The sequence below is a fragment of the Oculina patagonica genome, chromosome 4 (genome assembly GCF_052425735.1).
Source record: "Oculina patagonica isolate OP01 chromosome 4, crgOcupat, whole genome shotgun sequence".
NCBI classification, from domain to species: Eukaryota; Metazoa; Cnidaria; class Anthozoa; order Scleractinia; family Oculinidae; genus Oculina; species Oculina patagonica.
Window position 1 is genome coordinate 51489738 of NC_135761.1, and position 20319 is coordinate 51510056.

Below are 20319 nucleotides of genomic sequence, written 5' to 3' on the forward strand. Positions count from 1 at the left end.
TACCTTAATGATAGACGACAAGTGGTTCGAATCCATTCAACATTGTCAGAGCCCTTGCCCATAATCTGTGGCGTTCCGCAGGGAAGTATACTGGGACCACTTTTATTTAGCATATACACAAATGATCTTTCTTCAGCACCACAGAATTGCAGCGTCCAGAGCTATGTGGACGACACGAAGCTAGTTTTATCCTTCAAAATGAAAGATACTGTAAACGCCTTTGCTGACTTAAGAGTTGATTTGCATAGAATAGGCCAATGGTGTTCCAACAACCATTTATTGTTGAACCCAAGCAAAACTAAACTCATGGTGTTTGGCAGCAGGCAAATGCATTCCAGACTGGACACTCCCAGCCTCACTTTCATGGGAAGAGAACTCGTACCGGAACACACCGCTAAAGACCTTGGGGTGATTTTGGACAAGAACTTAACCTATGACGAACACATTACCAAAACTGTCTCCTCCTGTATGTCTTGTCTCGGTCAAATAAGCCGCACAAAGCACGTTTTTGACAAATGCACCCTACTAACTATTATAAATGCCTTAGTTTTTAGCAAGCTTTTTTATTGTTCGAACGTATGGGCGAATACATCAAAAAGTAATATAAATAAATTACAAGGTATTCAGAACTTTGCCGCTCGAATTGCGACCAGTACGCACAAATATGATCACATCACACCAGTTTTAAAAGAGCTTAAATGGCTACCAGTTGCGACTCAGTTATATTTCAGGAGCGCTATCATGGCCTTCAAATGTCTTACATCCCGCGTGCCGGAGTATCTGCCTTCCCAGTTTAGTAAGCGAGGAGAAATAAGCGGACGTGCCACAAGAAGTTCACAAATGCTGAACATTCCTCTTTTCAAGTCTGCCAGTGGTCAGAGGACGTTTTACTACAGAATAGTCAGTATCTGGAACTCCATGGATAGCTCTCTAAAAACTCTCGAGAATGTATCTGCTTTTAAGTTTTATCTTAAACGTAAACTTGTCAAAGATTTTATAGATTCTTAATCCTAGTTAATTAATTTTAAGTATGAATATCATTTTAGAGTTTTTAAGTAGTTTTAAATTATTATTGTATTTATTTCATTGTCTTTGAAAAGCCTCTAGGGGGAAAGTCAATAAAGTATGTATGTATGTATGTATGGATAGCAGCATTAACCCCGCAGCAAAAAAATCAAAACAGGAATTTTTAACCTGTCACTTTAATACTCATTCAAGTTAGCTATGAGTTACGGATTTAATGCGCGGAAAACAAAGGACTGCTTTAGAGTAAAAGGTTTCGACAAGGGGATTTTTTTTTTTTTTCAAGAAAAGAAAAATGAGGTCAAGTGAGTGGAAGAGGGGTGGTTCAATAATTTGGATTGATAACCCTCAACCGTCCGGACCTCGAGATGTCTATTATCAAAATTAGCTATTTATATTGTTCAGAAAGCAAGCTTCCTTCCTTGTGGGACAGATGTGGGACATACTATCAACTGCGCGTGCGTAAAAGAGGTATTTAGCAACTTAAGGAAACGAAACAAGTTTCAACGCTTGAATTGTGGTTAACCGATTTGGCATACCAGTGATAATTTAAATATGATTTCAAACAAGTTTATTACCTAAGACAGAAAAAAATGTTTTTAAAAGATCGATAGCCATTCAGCAAAGAAGTTGAATTTGAATAACCTTTGTTCAACATGGCGTACAAAACTAAAACTAAAATAAACTATCATGATTGGTCTGTGTAAACTTAGGCCTTGTGTAATCTGAATATCAGTTCAGATGTCAGTTGACATGTTATCAGCACCCCCGCAGCCCTCCCCCCTTCCTCCCCCGACCCCGCGGTTTAGTTAAGCTGCGAAAAAAGCAACACCCGAAATCTCACCGGCCTTGCATGTCAAGACTAACTTTTCAAATAACTAGTTTGCTATTGAGGAATAAGTGTCAAAAGTAATTTGCGTTTGCTTTGGTTTGACCTTTGCACATTGAATTTCGTATTTATTTTTTTGTGGCAAAAAAAAACTTGCATGGGTATTGGCTTGTATGGCTCCACTCTGATTGCGTAACACAGAATATATTTGGCAAAAAAAAAATAACCGCAAAAATCTTTTACTCTTAAACGAAGTCGCGAAATCTGACTGAAGCAACCTGCAGCTGAAGAGAGCCAAATTTCTCATAATAAACGATTTTAGGTATTTTAGCTTAACAAACACCTCAACACATCTCCGACAGTAATCCGGCAAACTGCGCATGACACCTTGTGCTGCGTACAGTGAAGAATTAATGTTTTAAACTCTCTGCCGATTTCAGACTTGAGTTGAAACTACAAGGCCACAAACGAGTTTCGAAAATGCGTGATTTGAGTTATCCTCTTAATATTAGTCTTGGGTTTGGTGCGTGGACGCAGAGCTTATAATTAAATGACCTAAAATGGCAACAAACAGCAATAAAAACAACACAAAAGCCTGGCGGTTTTACAGCGGTTGTCAATCACACGAGCCCCTTAATTAAGCACGGGCTAAGAGTTTTAATATGTCAACTCTTATCGGGCCAAACGAAAGAAAACTCTCATTGACTCTCATGAAAATTTTGAACACGTTCAAAGTCGATGAGAGCGCACGAGAGTCGATGAGAGTTCACGAGAGAGTGTGAGTTTGAACTCTCTTCCTCGTTTGGCCCGGGCTTTAGAACAAAAAAGAAGGTTTCATGGATGTGGGGGATGCCAATCAATTGAGCCTGTCATTGGTAACCGCTGAAACTTTATTGCGCCGGCTTCCTTTATACTAAACAAAAAAATAATAGTTGGTTCAATATATGTTCATGAAGGCATGGTAAATCACACCCAGGATCCCGAAAATGGCACAATTTGGAGGAAAGTCAGCAGGGGACGTAGAGGGAAACACAGGTTTATTGCAGAGGTCATCCTGGCAGCAATTCACTTCGCAGTTTACGAGTTCAGCGCCGGCTAGGTCTGTTATAGCCTTCATCCTAGGGCATGCCATAATCTTAGTCGCCGTGACATTAGCACAATAACTGTAAGAGCAGTTGAGAGTGCTGACTGTGAAGTCACCAATGCCTGCCTTTCTACCTGTCATCTTCATGATCGAGCAGGAATGGTTCACGGGGCAGTCTATGGCCTTAGTAGGTTTGCCGCAGATGTTTTTTGACTCGCTCCTGCTCAGGATTTCGAGGAAGTTGCTGGTGTTGTGGAAGACGGGCACGCATTCATAGCATCTTAAGGCCAAAGCTGTAAATAAAAAGATGCATGCACGTACAGTATTCTGGCAAAATCTCCTTAAGTACACCAGTAAACATCCGAGGGTCACATGAAATTGCCGACGATCAGCCGAACACTGATTTCCGAAGATAACCGAAGGCAAACCGAATATTTCGAAAGGCTATTAATAATAGAACTGCACTGAGAAGACCATTTATAATTGTATTTGCCTCCAAATTATAAATATTATTAAAAAATAGTACACTAGAGGCTTTCAGATAATTAGCTGAGGGAACTGAGTGAGAAAATGAAGTGAAGAAAGCGAGAGAAAAGAGAAGCGTGACCTCGCTCTCTTTTTTTCGCGAAGTCTTTCTCTTGCTCGATTCTTGTGCAAATCCCGAAGGACGAAACAGTATAATTGAGGCTAGATGAGAGTATAGTATAGTAAAAACCCGCGAGTATAAAGAACCTATTGTTTTTTTCAGGTTAGCCTAAACAGGTTCTTACATAAAGGGTTATTAACACAAATCTAGGCTAATTAGTTCTTAATAGGGTCTTGATTTTTGAAGGAAAAAATTCAATGTTGTAATAGAGATTTTAGTATTCGGCCTTTTTCTTGTATAAAATTTGCATACCACATAGTGTTTATGTCAAAATGTAGCTCTAATCGTATCATATCTTCCCAAAAGTAGACATTTTTAATCAATTTTAGAAATTAAGAACCTGTTTCCAAATTTTAAGCTAAATAGGTTCTTATAAAAATGGTATCTAATTTACCAATTTTAGCCTTACAGGTTCTTAAATGTTAGGTTCTTACTCGCGGGTTTTTACTGTACTTCAAGTAAGCAAAAAGATATATATGTGCCCCAGACAAAAACGTCATGTTTTAAACTCATCAGTATTTGCCCCATATTTGTGCTATTAGTTTAAGAGGGTACTGCGCTTATACAAGTTTCTTGTTCGTAATTTGCTTTGCGTGCATTTCAATTTGGATTTTGTTTTAAACGTTCTTTCATTGGACATCCAAAACCGATCAATACGAGAGCATGCACACACGAAAAAAGTTCGCTTGCTTTTTCCAATGCATGCCTGAGAGCAAAATTACTTTTTTTTAAACAAAAAAAAACAACCACCACCAACTACACAAATTGGAACCTGTGACACATGTACATCTACCGAAAAACCGAGATGCGAAAGCTTTATTTTTTAACGCAATATCCGGAATGCCGTGGCTTGATGATGCACTTGAGTTAATACTTAAGTTTGTCCACATGTATTGTTAAATAGTGGTTAGCGTCAAAATCTCTTTAGAGTTTTATTATCTCAATAAAATGGCCAACAATTTCACAACTGCACGCAAGCCCTTTAAACGGGCGCTGTTTAAGTATTATGCTCAAAGGACTTAAAACACTCATTTTATAGAGCCATTTCTAGTTTGTTGCTGGCTTAAAAATGTTAAATACAGTTACCATTGTGTATTACTGTTATGATCAAACTTAAAATGATCGCAGCTTTTAATCGAGTTATCTATCTATTAATACCATCAGCTTAATATTGAATCAGAAATTTATCATTCCTCTTTCAATACGCAATCGAGGATAATGCTGCTTCTGCCACTGATTGGAAGAGATTAAGCTTCCGTTATTATGAATGACCTTATATTATACCACTATAGAGTTACGAATTGAAAGTAACATTCTTTTCGGATTAAACAACTTTTTCTATCTCTACTAAGGGTCACAGCTTTCAGGGTATCACTAAATAAGGGTAGTTTAAAAAGCGTACACCCTGTGCAAGGATTCATTCAATAAACAAAATAAAAAATTTTTTAATATAAAAACAGATGAATAAGATAAATCTTGATGAAAAGAATTTATATCACATTAAAACAGAATTCTATATTGTAAGAGTCATCTTAAACAAATAGAACAGCTGCAGCTTGCTGAATATTTTATTCATTTGTTAAACTTTGTGTGTCATAACAAGCTAAATTTAAAGAACTTGAAATGCAGATCAAACCCATTCACTTCTCTAGTTTTGTTGATAAAGTTTTATTTACGTCCCTGATTTGGTACGAAAAATTACTCTTCCAAAAAAAATTATAAGAAACAAGTAAAGCTAACATTGCGCTTTAAATAAAAAAGACTAAGGAACGTACTGCTGTAATACAGGAAACCAATGTAAAAAGTTGTAAGTATTGTATGGAATAATAATAAGTGAGGTTATATTGTGATACAAGGACAACAGGCTAAATTATGTGCGAAAATGACTGCAATATGTTGCTATACAAGAAATATATGTAATTTTTGAGTTTGCTACTTTCTAAGGCTCGTTATTCTGTGGGTCCGGATTTGGTAGCAACCGTGAAATTTTACCGTTACTTTTGCAGGCCTACTCTTCAGTGGGTGCGGGATATTGGCTTCTTCACTTTCGCCATTTTGCCCGACGAATGAAATAATTAAAATGTGTAACAAAACAAACTACTCTGCCTGTAATAATTGTTTTTTTTTTTTTTCATTTTGCCACAGTAAATAGCCTTTTTTGGTAGATAAAAGTTTCAAAGACGTCTCAAAACAAAGCCAAGAAACACGAATGTAAAATATAGGCGTGCCACATATCAGTTACAACCCTCTGGTTGTTCAATCTCGCTCGCTTTAGCCTGGTTTTCACTAGCGACGTAAACACAAACGCAATCACGCAAAAAGGACAAATTTTGATCATTGTGCTTGCGGCAAGCACAAGCACAAGCTTCAAAATGCAATGCGCTTGTACTTTTGCTTGCGTCGAAGCCGTTTTCACTGTGAAATAAGACAGTGTTATCCCTGCGCTTGTGCTTGCGTCGCTAGTGAAAACCAGGCTTTTCTTCGCATTCGTTCCACGGATTTTAAGGCAAAAGAGAGACTGCTCGCCGACTAGGATATAACAGTTGAAATCATGATTAGAGCCGGGGCATTCCGGGCGGGGCACAGCCTCAGCTGACAGTCAAATCTGCGTGACTAATCGCAAACCTTAATTTGCACACTAAAAACCTGATTCTCTCCAGAAGCTGGGTGGTCATATAAACGAACTACGATCTACCGATAAAACCGAGATGCGAAAGCTTTATTTTTTAGCGCAATACCGTGGCTTGATGTAGTTGAGGTACTCAAGTTTGTCCACATACATTTTTAGTGGTTAATGTCAAAAAATGTTTAGAATTTTATTATCTCAATTAATTAAGGAGGCTCGATGTAGTTTTTTTAGACTAAGGGTGGTTGTTTTGAAAATTAAAATTACCTAGGAAGCCAATGTTCGATTTTTGCCAAAATACACCATAATGATCAAATGTGACCAAACTTTAATTTTTTACCCGTCACTTAGTCACAACGGTTACCATAGCAACGATTGACGTTTTCTTTTGTTCTCAAACAAGCTTGATTTTCTCGAAATCTAGACTGACACTTGGTGTTTATTTTTTGATATGTTAAAGTTTAGTAGATTGACTAACTGTTGACGAAATTTTAGAAAAATCTGTAAGAGCGTTTTCAAGTAAATCAAGAATGAAATTTTCAGAAAAACACCGTTTTTATATAAAATAGGCGCCTTAAAATTGTTTCGTATTATTTGAGCACAGTTTCTCTCACTGAAATATAAATACTTACACCATCAAAGACCATTAACTAAAAGCGAAAGACTTTTTGCTTTAATTTGTTAAAATATATCGACTGCCGATTGTAATAAATTATAAGAAAATACCAAAAACTTCATTCTTGATTTACTCTAAAACGCTCTTACAGATTTTCCTAAAATTTTGAGCACAGGTAGTAAATCTACTGTACTTGAACATATCAAAAAATGAATACCAAGTGTCAGTCTAGATTTCGAGAAAACCAAGCTTGTTTGAGAACAAAAGAAAACGTCAATGGTTGCTATGGTAACCTTTGTGACAAAGTAACGAGTAAAAAATTAAAATTTGGTCATATTTGAACATTATGGTGTATTTCGGCAGAAATCGAACATTGGGTTCCTAGATAATTTTAATTTTCAAAACAACCACCCTTCGGCTAAACAAACTACATCGAGCCTCCTTAAAAAAGGCCAACAATTTCAAAAGTGCACACAAGCCCTTTCTTAAAACACTCTTTTAAAGCGAATTCTTTTCTTGGCTTAAAAATGTTAAATACAGTTACTGCATTGTGCAATATTGTAATAATCAAACTTTAAATATTCGCAGCATTCAATCGAGTTATCTATCTGTTAATTCCATCAGCTTAATAAAGAAACAGAAATTTATCATTCTTATATCAATACGCGATCGAGGTTAATGCTGCTTCTGCCACCGATTTGAAGTGATAATGATGAATGAACTTCTTAGTTCCTTTCGGATTAAACAACTTTTTCTATCACTATTAAGGGCCACAGCTTACAGGGTACTACATTGGGGTAGTCAAAGCGTGCACCCTGTGCGAGGATCCATTCAAAAAACAAAATAAGAAATGTTTTCAATATAAAAACAGATGAACAAGATAAATCTTGTGAAAAAGAATTTATATCACATTAAAACAGAGTTCTATATTGTGATTGCAGTAAGAGCCATCTTAAACAAATAAAACATCTTTTTGCTGCACCTTGCTGTATGTTTTCTTTTTCCTTTGTTCGACTTCGTTTATCTTAACAAATTAAATTTTTGAATTCACTACGTTTTAAAGCTCGTTTTTTTCGTGGGGTTGGGATCAGTTGCTAGCAACCGCGCGTGAAATTCTAACGTTACTTTTGGAGTGATATACTCTTGGGTACGGAATATTGGCTGCTGCACTTTCGCCAATTTGCCCGACGAATGAAATAACTAAAATGTGTAACAAAATTTTGTTGTTGTAGAAACTATTTACCGACTTCGGACGATATAAATTTTCATTCAATTTTTCATTTTGCCTTTTTTTTCTCAGATACAAGTTTAAAGGGCGTCTCGAAACAAAGCCAAGAAACACGTAAAGTAAAATTGGCGAGTGTCACATATTTTTAATACAACTCTTTCAATCTTGCTCGACGTGGCACCCAGGGCGGGATACAGCCTCAACTGAAAGTCAAATCTGCGTGACTAATCGCTGAACTTAATTTGAATTTGCGCATTAAAAAAACCTGATTTCTCCCTAGAAGTTGGGTGGCCAAAAAACCGAAGTGTAGCTTGTGGGATGTTTGAGGAGAGCTCAGAATGGTACGCCGCCATATAAGCTCATACAGGAGCAGTAAGCGCCCAGTATTTGAAAGCTCGTTGGCGAAAGTCGTTACAAAACAAGTCTTGCACAGGGATAGCGTGCTCTTAAATTTAACGTGCGTTATGGAAAATCGTATTAAATACTTCACTCACCGCCTTGAATTCCAATCAATAGTATCACGGCAGCAAACGCGATGGATTTCATCTTCTTAATAGTACGTTTGCAAGACGTTTGATTTCGCTTAAACTAAAGAAACACACTCAGGTCCACGCACACAAGCTTTGAAGTGACTTAAGGGGCGCTGGCACTCTATCTTATTTTCAATCAATTTATTTTTAGACCAACTGCGCGTTCAATATTGGCAGTAACAATGACAATTAACGAGTTGATGACGATGGAAAGTGTGCGCAATGTCACGCCGGCTTCCAAGCAGCTGACGTAAGAAGGCATGCCTCATAAAGTGTTTTCATTTTGTTCCAGTTTAGTATACCATAGCGTTGTCTGCAGTGCAGGCATGTTTTGCGTCCGAACGCTTGATAATAATATAAACAATCGATCACATTCAAGTCGTTATCTTGGAAACTTGATGAGCAGAGCGAGGGTTGGGACTAGCCTCTCCCTTTTACTTGGTCTAGCCCCCTGGGCGCCTACTTATCCAAGATGGCGGTCTCGCTCGTCTTGCAATGCAGACTAGGCATGACTAGGCTTTTGCAGATTATTTGTGTCCGGCGTAAAGCCTGGCTGTCACTCTCTCTGACTAGCATTTTTGAGCATGAAGGTCGGCACACGCATGGTTTGTAAAATTGAATATGGTTACATTTAGGATGGTTTGTTTTTTATTTTGTTTTACGTTCTTCGACATTATAGGTACAAAGTGAAGTCAAGTAAGTGAGTCGATGAGCTGTTTGAAGCAAGAATTCCAGGTTATTAAAACCTCTTGGATAACCTGAAAATAAAAGTTGAATAAATTCCAATTTGGTAACGCGTGTGTAGAACAGGAAATAGCTACGCAAACTAGCTAGGTAACACCCTTTTCCCTAAAACATCAGTTTACAAAGTGGTCTTATTTGATCATCACGAAGGACTTGATAACAGAAGTTTTCTGTTTTACCAGAAAAAGCCTTTATTGGCTAGAACCGAAATTCGAAAATGAAGTACGACCTCTTTAGCTTAAAAATAAGGGAAAATTATTTTCTTGATAAAAAGTGAGATCAAGTTAGTGGAAGAGGGGGGAGGCAAATCAGATTTCCATGAGAATTCTAAGTTGATAACCCTCAACCGTCCGGACCTCAATTTACCCTGAATGGAAGTTAAGATATTTATATGGTTTAGATAGTAGAGTTCCTTCCTTGGGACGGGGATGCTCGTCGGAAATTTTGAAAAGAACCCCTAAAAGAGACCAATCTGGGTGTGGCTCAAGCCTTTCTTGACCCCTAAAAGATACCAAAAAACTAAGAATGGAGTTTATATTTGTATATTTCTTCGTGTGTAACCCTAAACGAGACCATTATGGCTAAAAATATTGGCGTTTTGAGCATTTTTCCCCGGAACACCCTAAGCGAGAAAAAGTCCGAAATTTACACCCCTAAGCGAGACGACGAGCATCCCCGTCACTTTCATATGCGAGTCCCCCCCCCCGGGTTTTTAATACGCGATAACTGACTCAAGCTTGAACTTGAGAAGTGGAGAAGGCCGTTTAGAAGTGTCGTAACTTTTTGAGTGTAACTGAGTGCGCCAACCGATAGCAGTTTCTTGATCAGATTGCATTTGAAAAGGCGAGCTATCTAAAATCTTTGTTTGATTGAGCGTGCATTTTTATCGATAATATTTGAGCTTATTTATTTGCTTCTTTCCAACACGACTCGCCATCTTGAGTTGGGGCGAGTACAAGTAAGAATTTTCTGTTACTTTTTCTGCTATAGCATCAGCTGTTGAATAGAGGTTTCAGGCCTGTAGTGAGTGCCGTACTTTATCAGGTAGCGGATAAATCTGAGTTCGCACGAGTCATGCAGTACGTCAGTCCTGAAGTATTTGTAATTATTGTACACCATCGACGATAAGTTTAGTTTCGTAACTTTTAATTCCGTAGAAGCCTCTACCAAAAGGTCAATCGATTGCAGTTCCTTGAAAAAGATTGAAAAGGTGGACTATCTGAAGTCCTTGTTTTGCATGCACTGATAATATTTGCTTCAAATTAAGTGCTGTTAATTTGATGCAGACTAATTTACACGATGCCTTCTGTGACCCTTACACACGAAAATGTCACACAATCTTCTGACATGTATCGCCTGTGTATCGACTCGCCAATGGTATGGAAATTACTCCTAGGTCTTTGTGTTTGACGACGGTCAGTACTTTTACTTATTGCATCACATTGTATGCATGTAATGTATTTGCAAAATTGTTTTGTGATTTTATAATAAGCAAAATAAAAAAAATGAAATACACAAAAGTTGAATTTAATTGCTCTGCGATTGCTCTGCATGTTAGGACCCTTCAAGTCATCACTGGCTCACCACTGTATCACCTCCTGGTATCACCTTTACTTGACTCCACTTGTACTTTAGTTGTGTATTACCTCCAAATGACAACAATATTTTGGACTTAGAAAAAGCTTGCATTACAAAATTCTGTAACAAACCCCCTTTTCCTATTTTATAGCAAATGAGTCAGTCTCAAATTAAATCACACTTCAATCAACAATAATCAATTTCGGTGTAAAATTACTTGGATATCTTTTGAGCTCACATGTTCACTCACAACAATAGACCTTTTCAGCTTTGTATGTAAAAATTGCCTACTACAAATCACATGATGCTTCCTAAAGAACTTCCTTTTATCTATCTGAATATCATGAATTTGTTTAAATTTGAAAGAAGAAATTTTCAAGGGTAACGTTGAATATTAATACTATTAATATGAATCTAGACATGACAACCACTCGAACGTTCACAGTTGGGTTCAGGCAAGGTGCAGTCTAATTTTATCGATTGAGCAATTTTTATACATGAAAGTCATAAGACTACTGCAAGCCAATAAATAGATTATGGAATTAGCTAATCGCTTTCAGTGGGTCTCTGTCTTAAAGTATGACGATGAATTTCGTCTTCTACAAGGCACTTATAATTATCCGTGGAGCTTCGACTCCAATCATTTACATACTGTGTTATTAGAGCCCATTCCCAAAACGCCACTAACGCCACGCATTAATCGCCCTAACCAGAACGCACTATTCGTAGCCACTACTAACGACGGGCGCACAATTTGCCGGAATTTTAAAAGTTCTCGGGGTTGTAGTTTTCCCAACTGCGTGTATGAGCATGCTTGCAATCGCCGCGTAGCTGGGGGCAAGGCCTGTGGCCAAAATCACTCCGGGTTTTCCCACAGTTCCCAGAATCAGCAGCAACCAAGGCCCCAAAACCTGTGACTACCACTTTCCAATTCTCCCCTTAACCAAACGTTATGGGTAAGGGAACTCGCGGGCGACGAGGATGAAACTTTTTTAGCAGATGGCATTATTTATGGCTTTCATTTGGCACCCATAAGCGCTTCGTTCACAGCAGTGAACATGGATAATTACAAATCGGCTACTAACCCCTCCATAAAGGCTAAAGTGGAGGAAACCATTCGCGAAGAAATTTTGCAGGGCAATTACGTTATTGCTGCTTCTAAACCTACAGTTGTAAGCGCGTTAGGAGCTATTCCTAAGCCTAATTCAACTGAAATACGGCTCATTCATGATTGCTCGCGACCGCATGGGCAAGCGGTCAACGATTACATCACTTCAAGCTCTTTCAAATTTCAGACGCTTGATGACGCGATTAAATTAATCAAACCAAATTGCTACATGGCTAAGATTGACCTTAAGCACGCTTACCGTTCTGTTCCTATTCATCCGGCGAACTACCAAGCAACTGGCTGTAAGTGGCGGTTCGCTGGGGATAACTTCGACACGTTTTTCTATGACACGCGTTTACCCTTCGGGGCTAAGAGCTCTCCCGGAATTTTCCATCGCATCACGCAGGCTGTTCGCCGTATGATGGCCAAACGAGGCTTCCATGGAATCGTGGTTTACCTTGACGACTTTCTAGTTATTGGGGACACTCAAACGGAGTGCGAACGAGCATTTCGTGTTCTACTGGAATTGCTTCAAGACCTGGGTTTTACCATCAGCCAGCACAAACTTGTACCCCCGACGCAGCGACTTGTGTTCCTAGGCGTGCAACTCGACACCGTGGATTGTACGATGACACTGCCGGCAGAGAAACTGGCGGACCTCTACAACATCATTTCTAATTTTCAAAACAAGCGTCGCGCTACAAAAAACCAATTGCAACGGCTAGCAGGCAAACTAAATTGGGCTTGTCGAGTGGTTTATGGCGGACGCACCTTTCTCCGTCGCATCCTTGACACAATGAATTCTATGTCTCCTTCCGCTAAACATAGATTAACGGCTTCCTTTTACTGCGATATTTCGTGGTGGGTCAATTTTCTCCACGTTTTTAATGGCACGCAGATTTTTTTGAATCAACAGCCAACAGTAGATGTTATGACCGATGCATGTCCGCCCGCGGCAGGGGGGTATTTTAGGGGCGATTGGTTTTACTTTAATTTTGCAATTGACAGCCCAGCTTGGTCCCAGTTACATATTAATCACAAGGAGACCTTGGCTATTGTACTGGCGGCCAAACGCTGGGCCACTCAGTGGGCCAACCACCGTGTTATTATTCACAGTGACAATCAAGCGGCCGTCCAAATTATTAATAAAGGTACCACAGCAAATGACACGATCATGGAAGAGTTACGCGCGCTCTTTTGGCTTTCAGCTCTTCATAACTTTCATATCAGCGCAACGTATGTTCCCGGGGCTTGCAACACGTTAGCAGATGCAGTTTCTAGGCTTCATGAACGGGGGAGTCTTCTCCTGTTTAATTCGTTTCTTCAGACTAGCTTATCGCCGGTCCCAGTTGCCGACCTGAATTTGACTGACCACATGTCGGTTCACAGTAGCATTTTCCTTTTTTCCAGGCACACGGCGCGATGACCATCTGGCCTCGCAACTTCAACAGGAGGTCCTTCAATTTCGCTCCCAACTTTTCGCGGAATCTACAAAAAAGACGTACAAAACACATCGCGACACATTCCTGCGTTTCTGTCAGTACATGGGATACTGTCAGTTCCAATTCAGACGGATCATCTTCTACAGTACGCCGCTTTTCTAGCCAGAAGCCTCAAAGCATCATCAGTGCGGAGCTATCTCAATATCATCGGCTTACTGCACAAGGAGTTTGGCCTGCCTAACCCACTGCTTAACAACTGGTCCCTTAATTCCTTGCTAACTGGTATTTCTAGATCTAAGGGCTTAACTCCTAACCAAAAGCAACCTCTCACCCCAGCCATGCTAATCAAGCTTCACGCTTTACTAGATCTAACCTGTAGTCACGATGCCTCATTCTGGGCTATTTGTTTAGTAGCATTTTATGGCATGTTCCGTAAATCGCATCTCCTTCCTACAGCAGCTACTAAATTTAACCCGTCTAAACAACTAATTAAGGCCGACTTCAAAATATTTTCGTGGGGTACCCTTGTGTCGGTCCGGTGGAGCAAAACAATTCAATTTCGGGAAAGGGTTGTCGATATTCCTCTCCCATACATCCCAGGATCTGCGCTCTGTCCTACTACAGCCATAACTAATGCCTTCAAGTTTACGGCGCCAGCATCTACCAAGGGTTCTCAAGCTTTTAACTGGGTAAATGGTTCCCAAGTACCCCATGTGTTTACCTATAGCGCGTTTGTTTCTAAGTTGCGATCCCACCTTGCCATACTGGGGGTAGACCCGAAGCTTTACGCGGGTCATTCGTTTCGCAGGGGCGGCGCTTCCTTTGCTTATCAATCAGGCGTCCCTATTGAACTGATAAAAGCTCTGGGCGATTGGCGTTCCGATACCGTTTTAATTTATTTAACTATGCCATTAACTGTGCGCCTGCATTCAGCCAACATGCTCTGCAAAGCCATCCTACTTCATACCTAACACATACTCCCACATTCTAGTTCACACTACTAACCTATTCACCTTCCATATAGGTCTGAAATGGGACAACAAACAAACAAAGCTCAAAAGGTCTATTTTTAGTCATCGACTGGGCTTGATTCAAACCATAGTTAGTAGTACTAACTATGTTCAAACTTACTGACTTGCTATACTGGAAAGTCATCGTCTTAGCATGCATTGCATGCCGGTTATTAAGGTCGCGCAGGACCCTTGAAATCATTATGTATGTATTTATGTAAAGAGTATGCACGAACTGCGACGACTGAAGCCGACAACAAACGAAATGTTCATGAGAATGTTTTTCTTAAAGTTCTTTGTACGAGTAATTAGACGGTATTGTTCTCAGCTTTGCGTACCGTGCGCTGAAACAAAGCGAATTATCATAATTAGATTCACAGCTGCGAACTATAGCACAAGACGGTTGTAAACATTGACTCGGAAGGTCTTCGGAAGCGGAAAATCCTGCAATTTTGTGTCCAAGTTTTCTCCGCCGATATAGAATTTCAGGAGTTGATTCGCGAGGAACATGAACTTGGTGCACTCTATTATATTGTGTTATGACAAGAGCGAATTTTGAAATTTCGTTCTCAAGTTGAAGATAGCACGTTTCAAAGTTTAGTTTTCACATTTTTACTCTCTTAGAAGCAGATTACTTCTAGCAGTTTTTGAAATCTAAAATTTCGTTCTTGTCATAACACAAAAGAGGTTATGATTCATCACTAGTTTATATAATCTTCTAATTCGGTGCGCTATTGTAGCCGAAAACTTGGACACAAAATCGCAATATCTGCAGTTAAACTTTTAAGAGCCTGTAACATTACAGTTAACGGTCATCTCTCAGTAAAAGGACAATCATGATGTAATTCCATCATCCCTTAATATCCTTGATAAATGTTCAAAATGTAGCGAATTAAAGCTTTACAAGATAGCACTCCGTCAAGAAATTTGGCTAATGAATTTATTAATGAGCAAGGGTCCTGCGCGACCTTAAGCACCCTTCACATAAGAACCATTTTAGGCAAAAATTCTAAAACAGGTTCTTATTTTTAAAAAAGAAAAAATAATCTTCTCAAAAATATAGAATTATTGGGAATTATAGTGAAGGTTACAGTATACGTTTGATTTTAACAGAATCAGATTAAAATAGTATAGTATTTTGCTTACCGAAGCCTCCAAGAATACTGTTATTGTTAAAGACCAGATCATTTAAAAATTCTACTTTATTTCTTATGCAAAACTTAAGAACCTAATTAAGAACCTAGTTAGCCTAATTTTACACTAAATACCATTTATATAAGAACCTGTTTAGGCTAACTTGAAAAAACTAGGTTCTTATACGCGAGTTTTTACTGTATACAAGATGATGGAAAATGAACATAACTGGTAAAAAATGGGTATTTGGTTCAAGTGGCCGTATTAACAGTCACATTCTGCCAACAGTCAGAATGTGACTGTTGACCGTATTAACGGGGTTTTATTAGAAGAAAATGTTTCGCCGGGACAAAAAAGTGACCTTAATAACGAGGTGGTCGCAAGGCGGGTTCCACTGTGGCAAATTCTACTTCAACCTCCTTTGGTGAGCTATAATAAGATAAACTCGGTAATAGTACAGTTTTACACAGAAGACTGCCTTCCTTGTGGGATACAAGATCACTTGCGCATGCGTCAGAAACTTTTAAAAGGTATTTGTTCGTGTTTGTTAAACAAAAAATAACAGAATTAAGCATGATTATGACACTTGTTGATGTTATTTGGGCGATCAGTATTTATTATTTATTACTTTTAGTTAAAACGATTTTGAAACTGATCTAAAAAATCTAAAAAAGTTAAAAAGATGTTACAGTGGAACCTCGATTTAACGAACCTCTATATAACGAAGTCCTCGATATAACGAACGATATTTTTCGTCCCAGAAATAGCAAAATATATAGAAAGGAACCTCGATATAACGAAACCTCGTTATAGGGAACACATTTTGCCAGTCCCTTGGCCCTTTGTTATATCGAGGTTCCACTGTATAAATTAAAAACGTATAAGAAACATACTTTTCGACAACTCTCTGTTGAATTCGTCGTGACACTTTTTTCTACAACGTCTAATAGCTGGTTTAAATTCAATCGCGCGAGCCTCTTAGAACAAAAACCTTATCGACCAAAAAGCCGAGACAAAATATTGAGGTTAGGTGAATGTCAGTCAACTGTGCTATGTGCTATTGAACCTATGTTTGGTAACCGCTGTAACTTGGGCTTTCTTTTCACTAAGCACAAAATTAATATAGCTTGTTCAAAATATATTCATGAAGACCAAAGTTATCACACCCAGGATCCCGAATATGGCACACTGATTTTGAGGGAAATTAATACCCGCAGCTGACTTAGCAGTGGTACTTCCTTTCGCCGTGGTGCTAGGCGGAGTCATAGAGGGCACTGCGGGTTTATTGCAGAGGTCACCCTGGCAGCACTTTATCTCCCAGTTCACGAGCTCGGCACTCACTGCGTCTGTTAAAGCCTTCATCTCAGCATATGTCGAGTTAGCGAGACCAATGGAGCACATCATTTTCGAGGTGCAGTTGAGAGAGTTGATTGTGAACTCGCCAATACCTGTCTTCCTGCCTGTCAGCTTTGAGGTCACGCAGGAATCGTACAAGGGGCCACTGCAGTCTATGGTCTCATTAGGATTGCCGCAGATGCTGTTTGTCCCGCTCCGTTTCATGACATCAAGATGGTTGGCAATGATGCTGAATTCGGGCACGCATTCATAGCATCTTATGGCCAAAGCTGTAAGACATACGTAGATAAACGATGCATGGCAAGAAATGTACTTAACACCGATTTCCGAAGCTAAGAAAGCTAAGAGGATTACCGGAATATTTCGAAAAGTTAATAATACAATTAAAGACTGCAAAACAGACCATTGATTATTGTATTTGTCCCCTAGTTACAAGTCATAAAATCCAAAATGGCGGCGCGCGGGAGATTCAAAAGCCGTCTTTTTTTAAATTATATTATCATGACTAAATGTTCTCCCTTATCCTAAAAAATTGAATTTAGTATATATTATTTCAAACAATTTAAAGGTCAACTTGTCGTTAGAGTGGAGGATGCCTTTAAACATGTACCCCTTGTTGACCGACCATTTTAATAAAATAAAAACATTCTCAATATATAAACAGATGCAAAAGATAAATCGTATGAAAGAGAATTTACGCCGTAACTATACTACTATAGTTAAACTCTGGCTCGTATCAAGCTACATGACGTCATACTCAACTGTAGTTAGAGCTTCCAGTCGATGGTCACACCAACGCAGTTAACTCTGATTAACCGTTGAATGACGTCAGTATTAAAAGTAGATGGTGGCAGCCCTTATTGTTGACCGGCGAAAGCGGTGTCTATTTATCTTACTTATTTTTTGTTTTCGTGTGGCAAACCGTCGTAGAAACTTAAGAAATATAATTGAAGAATTCAAGTCATTCAAGCTTTATTGTTGCTTATATTGGCTATATCCGCTGTTAAATTTTACATTTTATGTTATTTTATGTAAATTTTTTCTTTGTTGTTTCCCCCCTCGCTTCACGCTTTATTCTTATTTGTATACGGTTATACGTTCATCTCGTCCGCGCGAATAGAGTTGTCACATTCTGATTCGTTGCTCGTGTCAGTAAACTAAAGACAAATCCATGAACCCTGCTTGGGTATATTAAACTTTAGTTAGTTTGTAATGTTTTGGATCATCGAGGCGTAAATTTTCTAACTGTAGTTAGAGTGAACAGAGAAGCGGTCACATTACTAAAATTAATAGCTAAATATAGTTCCCATAGTCATCCCTGTCTTAACGTTAGTTAGTAAGCGTGATGTGACCACAGCCAGTTGTACGTGTTTGCAGTAAGAGTCATTTGGCTGCAGCTCGCTGTATGTTATTCCCTTTGTTTGTCATATCAAGCTAAATTTCGTTTGGAATCGCTAATAACCAAGGCTCGTTACTTCCGTATGGCGCCTTCTTACAGGATTTTCGAAGGATGTCGATTTGCTAAAAACTGTGGAAGTTTACCGTTACTTTTGGAGTGTCTACTTTTGGGTACGAAAAATCGAAAAAAAATATTCACTCACCGCCTTCAATTTCGATTAATAATAACACGGCAGCAAACGCGATGGATTTCATCTTCTGTGCGTTTGATTTTGCTCAACTAGAGAAAAACACTCAGCTCCATGCACCAAAACTTTTAAGTGACTCGAAGAGCACTGGCTCAATCGTATCAAGTAATCATTTTATTTTTAGAACAATTGCGCGTTCATTATTTGAGTGACAACGATATTAGGCGAGTTAAAGTTCGATCCATGCAGTTGGATGTATGTGACACTTCACGAAAAAAAAAAAAACAGGGAAAAACGCACGTGCAAGCAAAATACAGGAAAAATTGCACGCTAAACAATAGGCAGTGTGCGAAATGACACGCGCCGGCTTCCGAGCAGCGTGTCACGGGGCAACCTTTTCTTTCACGGGGTAACCTGTTCTTTGGAATAATTCTAGTAGATGCATGATCTCCTTTGCAAAAGGTCTTTTATTTCTGCCTGTTTCGCCTGGCGAAAGAGGCCTTTAGAAGTTGTTCAATAGTTTGTCTTCAAGTAGCTTCGATTTGGAAAATTGACTTGAACTTAAATTGGAAATTGAAGTATGATCTCTTGTAGGATTGAGCTTAAAAATAAAGAAAAAATATATTTTCTTGATAAAAAGTGAAGTCAAGTTAGTGGAAGAGGGGGGTAAGCAAACCAGATTTCGCGTAAGAGAATTCTAAATTGATAACCCTCAACCGTCCGGACCTCGATTTATTGATGTCGGAAGTAAAGATATTTATATGGTTTAGATAGTAGAGTGCCTTCCTTGTGGGATGTATCATCAACTGCGCATGAGTACGAAGATTTACAGAAGAAAAATATTTTCACTTGTTAATAATAAACATTTACTAGCGAACTAAATCTTGTATTACTATAAATGTTTGTATTACTTCTATAAGAAGAAAACAATACAGCTAGAATGCATAAAATTTTCAGGTATTTTTAAACACGAGTTGAATACGCAGGTTAAGATCTTACCAAAATAAAGCCCAGTTGAAAAAAGGTTTATACAATGAAACTTTCGTATAGAATGTATGCTGCTTAATTTTGTAGTTTGAAATTTTAAAATCATAATCATAATCAATGCCTTAAATCCTTGATCAAAATGTTTGTCAGAGATCAATTAAAACGAGTCAATAAAATGCTTTAAAACGGAATAAAGAACAGCTTTCGCTTGTCTTGCGTCACCTGTAACACGAAATTTGCATACGAATATAAATAAAAACGCTCAGAGCGTGAAAGAATCGAAGAATTGAGCTATTCACTGAACTTTCACGGTACTGTTCCTAAAAATTACATTTAAACAGCGATAACAGAAATTGGAAAGTTCGGTTAGCGCCAGAAGTCTTCGAAACTTGTTCAACGTTTATCACCAAACTTCTGTTGATTTGACATTGGAAATAATGATCTCCTTCAGCCCGATCACTGCTAAAAAAATAAAGCAGAAAATAGATTCATTTGGAATCGAAGATAAGCAATTCTTGAGAATTCTTGTTGAGAACAGCGACGACAAAAATGAGGTCAAGTGAGTGGAAGAGGGGTGGTTCAGAATTCAGTTTGAGATAACCCTCAACCGTCCGGACCTCGATTTAAGTAATATCAGCGTTCAATATTTATATGTTTTACAAAGAAGGCTGCCTTCCGTGTGGGATACAACATCACCTACGCATGCGTAGACAATCTTTTTTAACGGCATTTGTCCTTGTTTATTTAAAAAAATAAATAAAACTTATAAAATAAAAGATTAATATATGACAC

General features: G+C 38.6%; 2 protein-coding genes across 2 annotated transcripts; both read right to left on the bottom strand.

The window, feature by feature from the left end:
- Positions 1-2448: 2448 nt before the first annotated feature.
- On the bottom strand, positions 2449-8692 carry LOC144650515 (uncharacterized). The gene is made up of 2 exons (XM_078510209.1): positions 8547-8692; positions 2449-3229 (listed from the first exon to the last, which is right to left on the bottom strand). The coding sequence occupies exons 1-2, from the start codon at positions 8596-8598 to the stop codon at positions 2790-2792; spliced, it is 492 nt and encodes a 163-aa protein (XP_078366335.1). The 5' UTR covers positions 8599-8692; the 3' UTR covers positions 2449-2789.
- Positions 8693-16210: 7518 nt separating this feature from the next.
- Positions 16211-18696, bottom strand: LOC144648830 (uncharacterized). Its single transcript, XM_078508281.1, has 2 exons — positions 18556-18696; positions 16211-17223 (listed from the first exon to the last, which is right to left on the bottom strand). The coding sequence occupies exons 1-2, from the start codon at positions 18605-18607 to the stop codon at positions 16730-16732; spliced, it is 546 nt and encodes a 181-aa protein (XP_078364407.1). The 5' UTR covers positions 18608-18696; the 3' UTR covers positions 16211-16729.
- Between the last annotated feature and the right edge of the window lie 1623 nt (positions 18697-20319).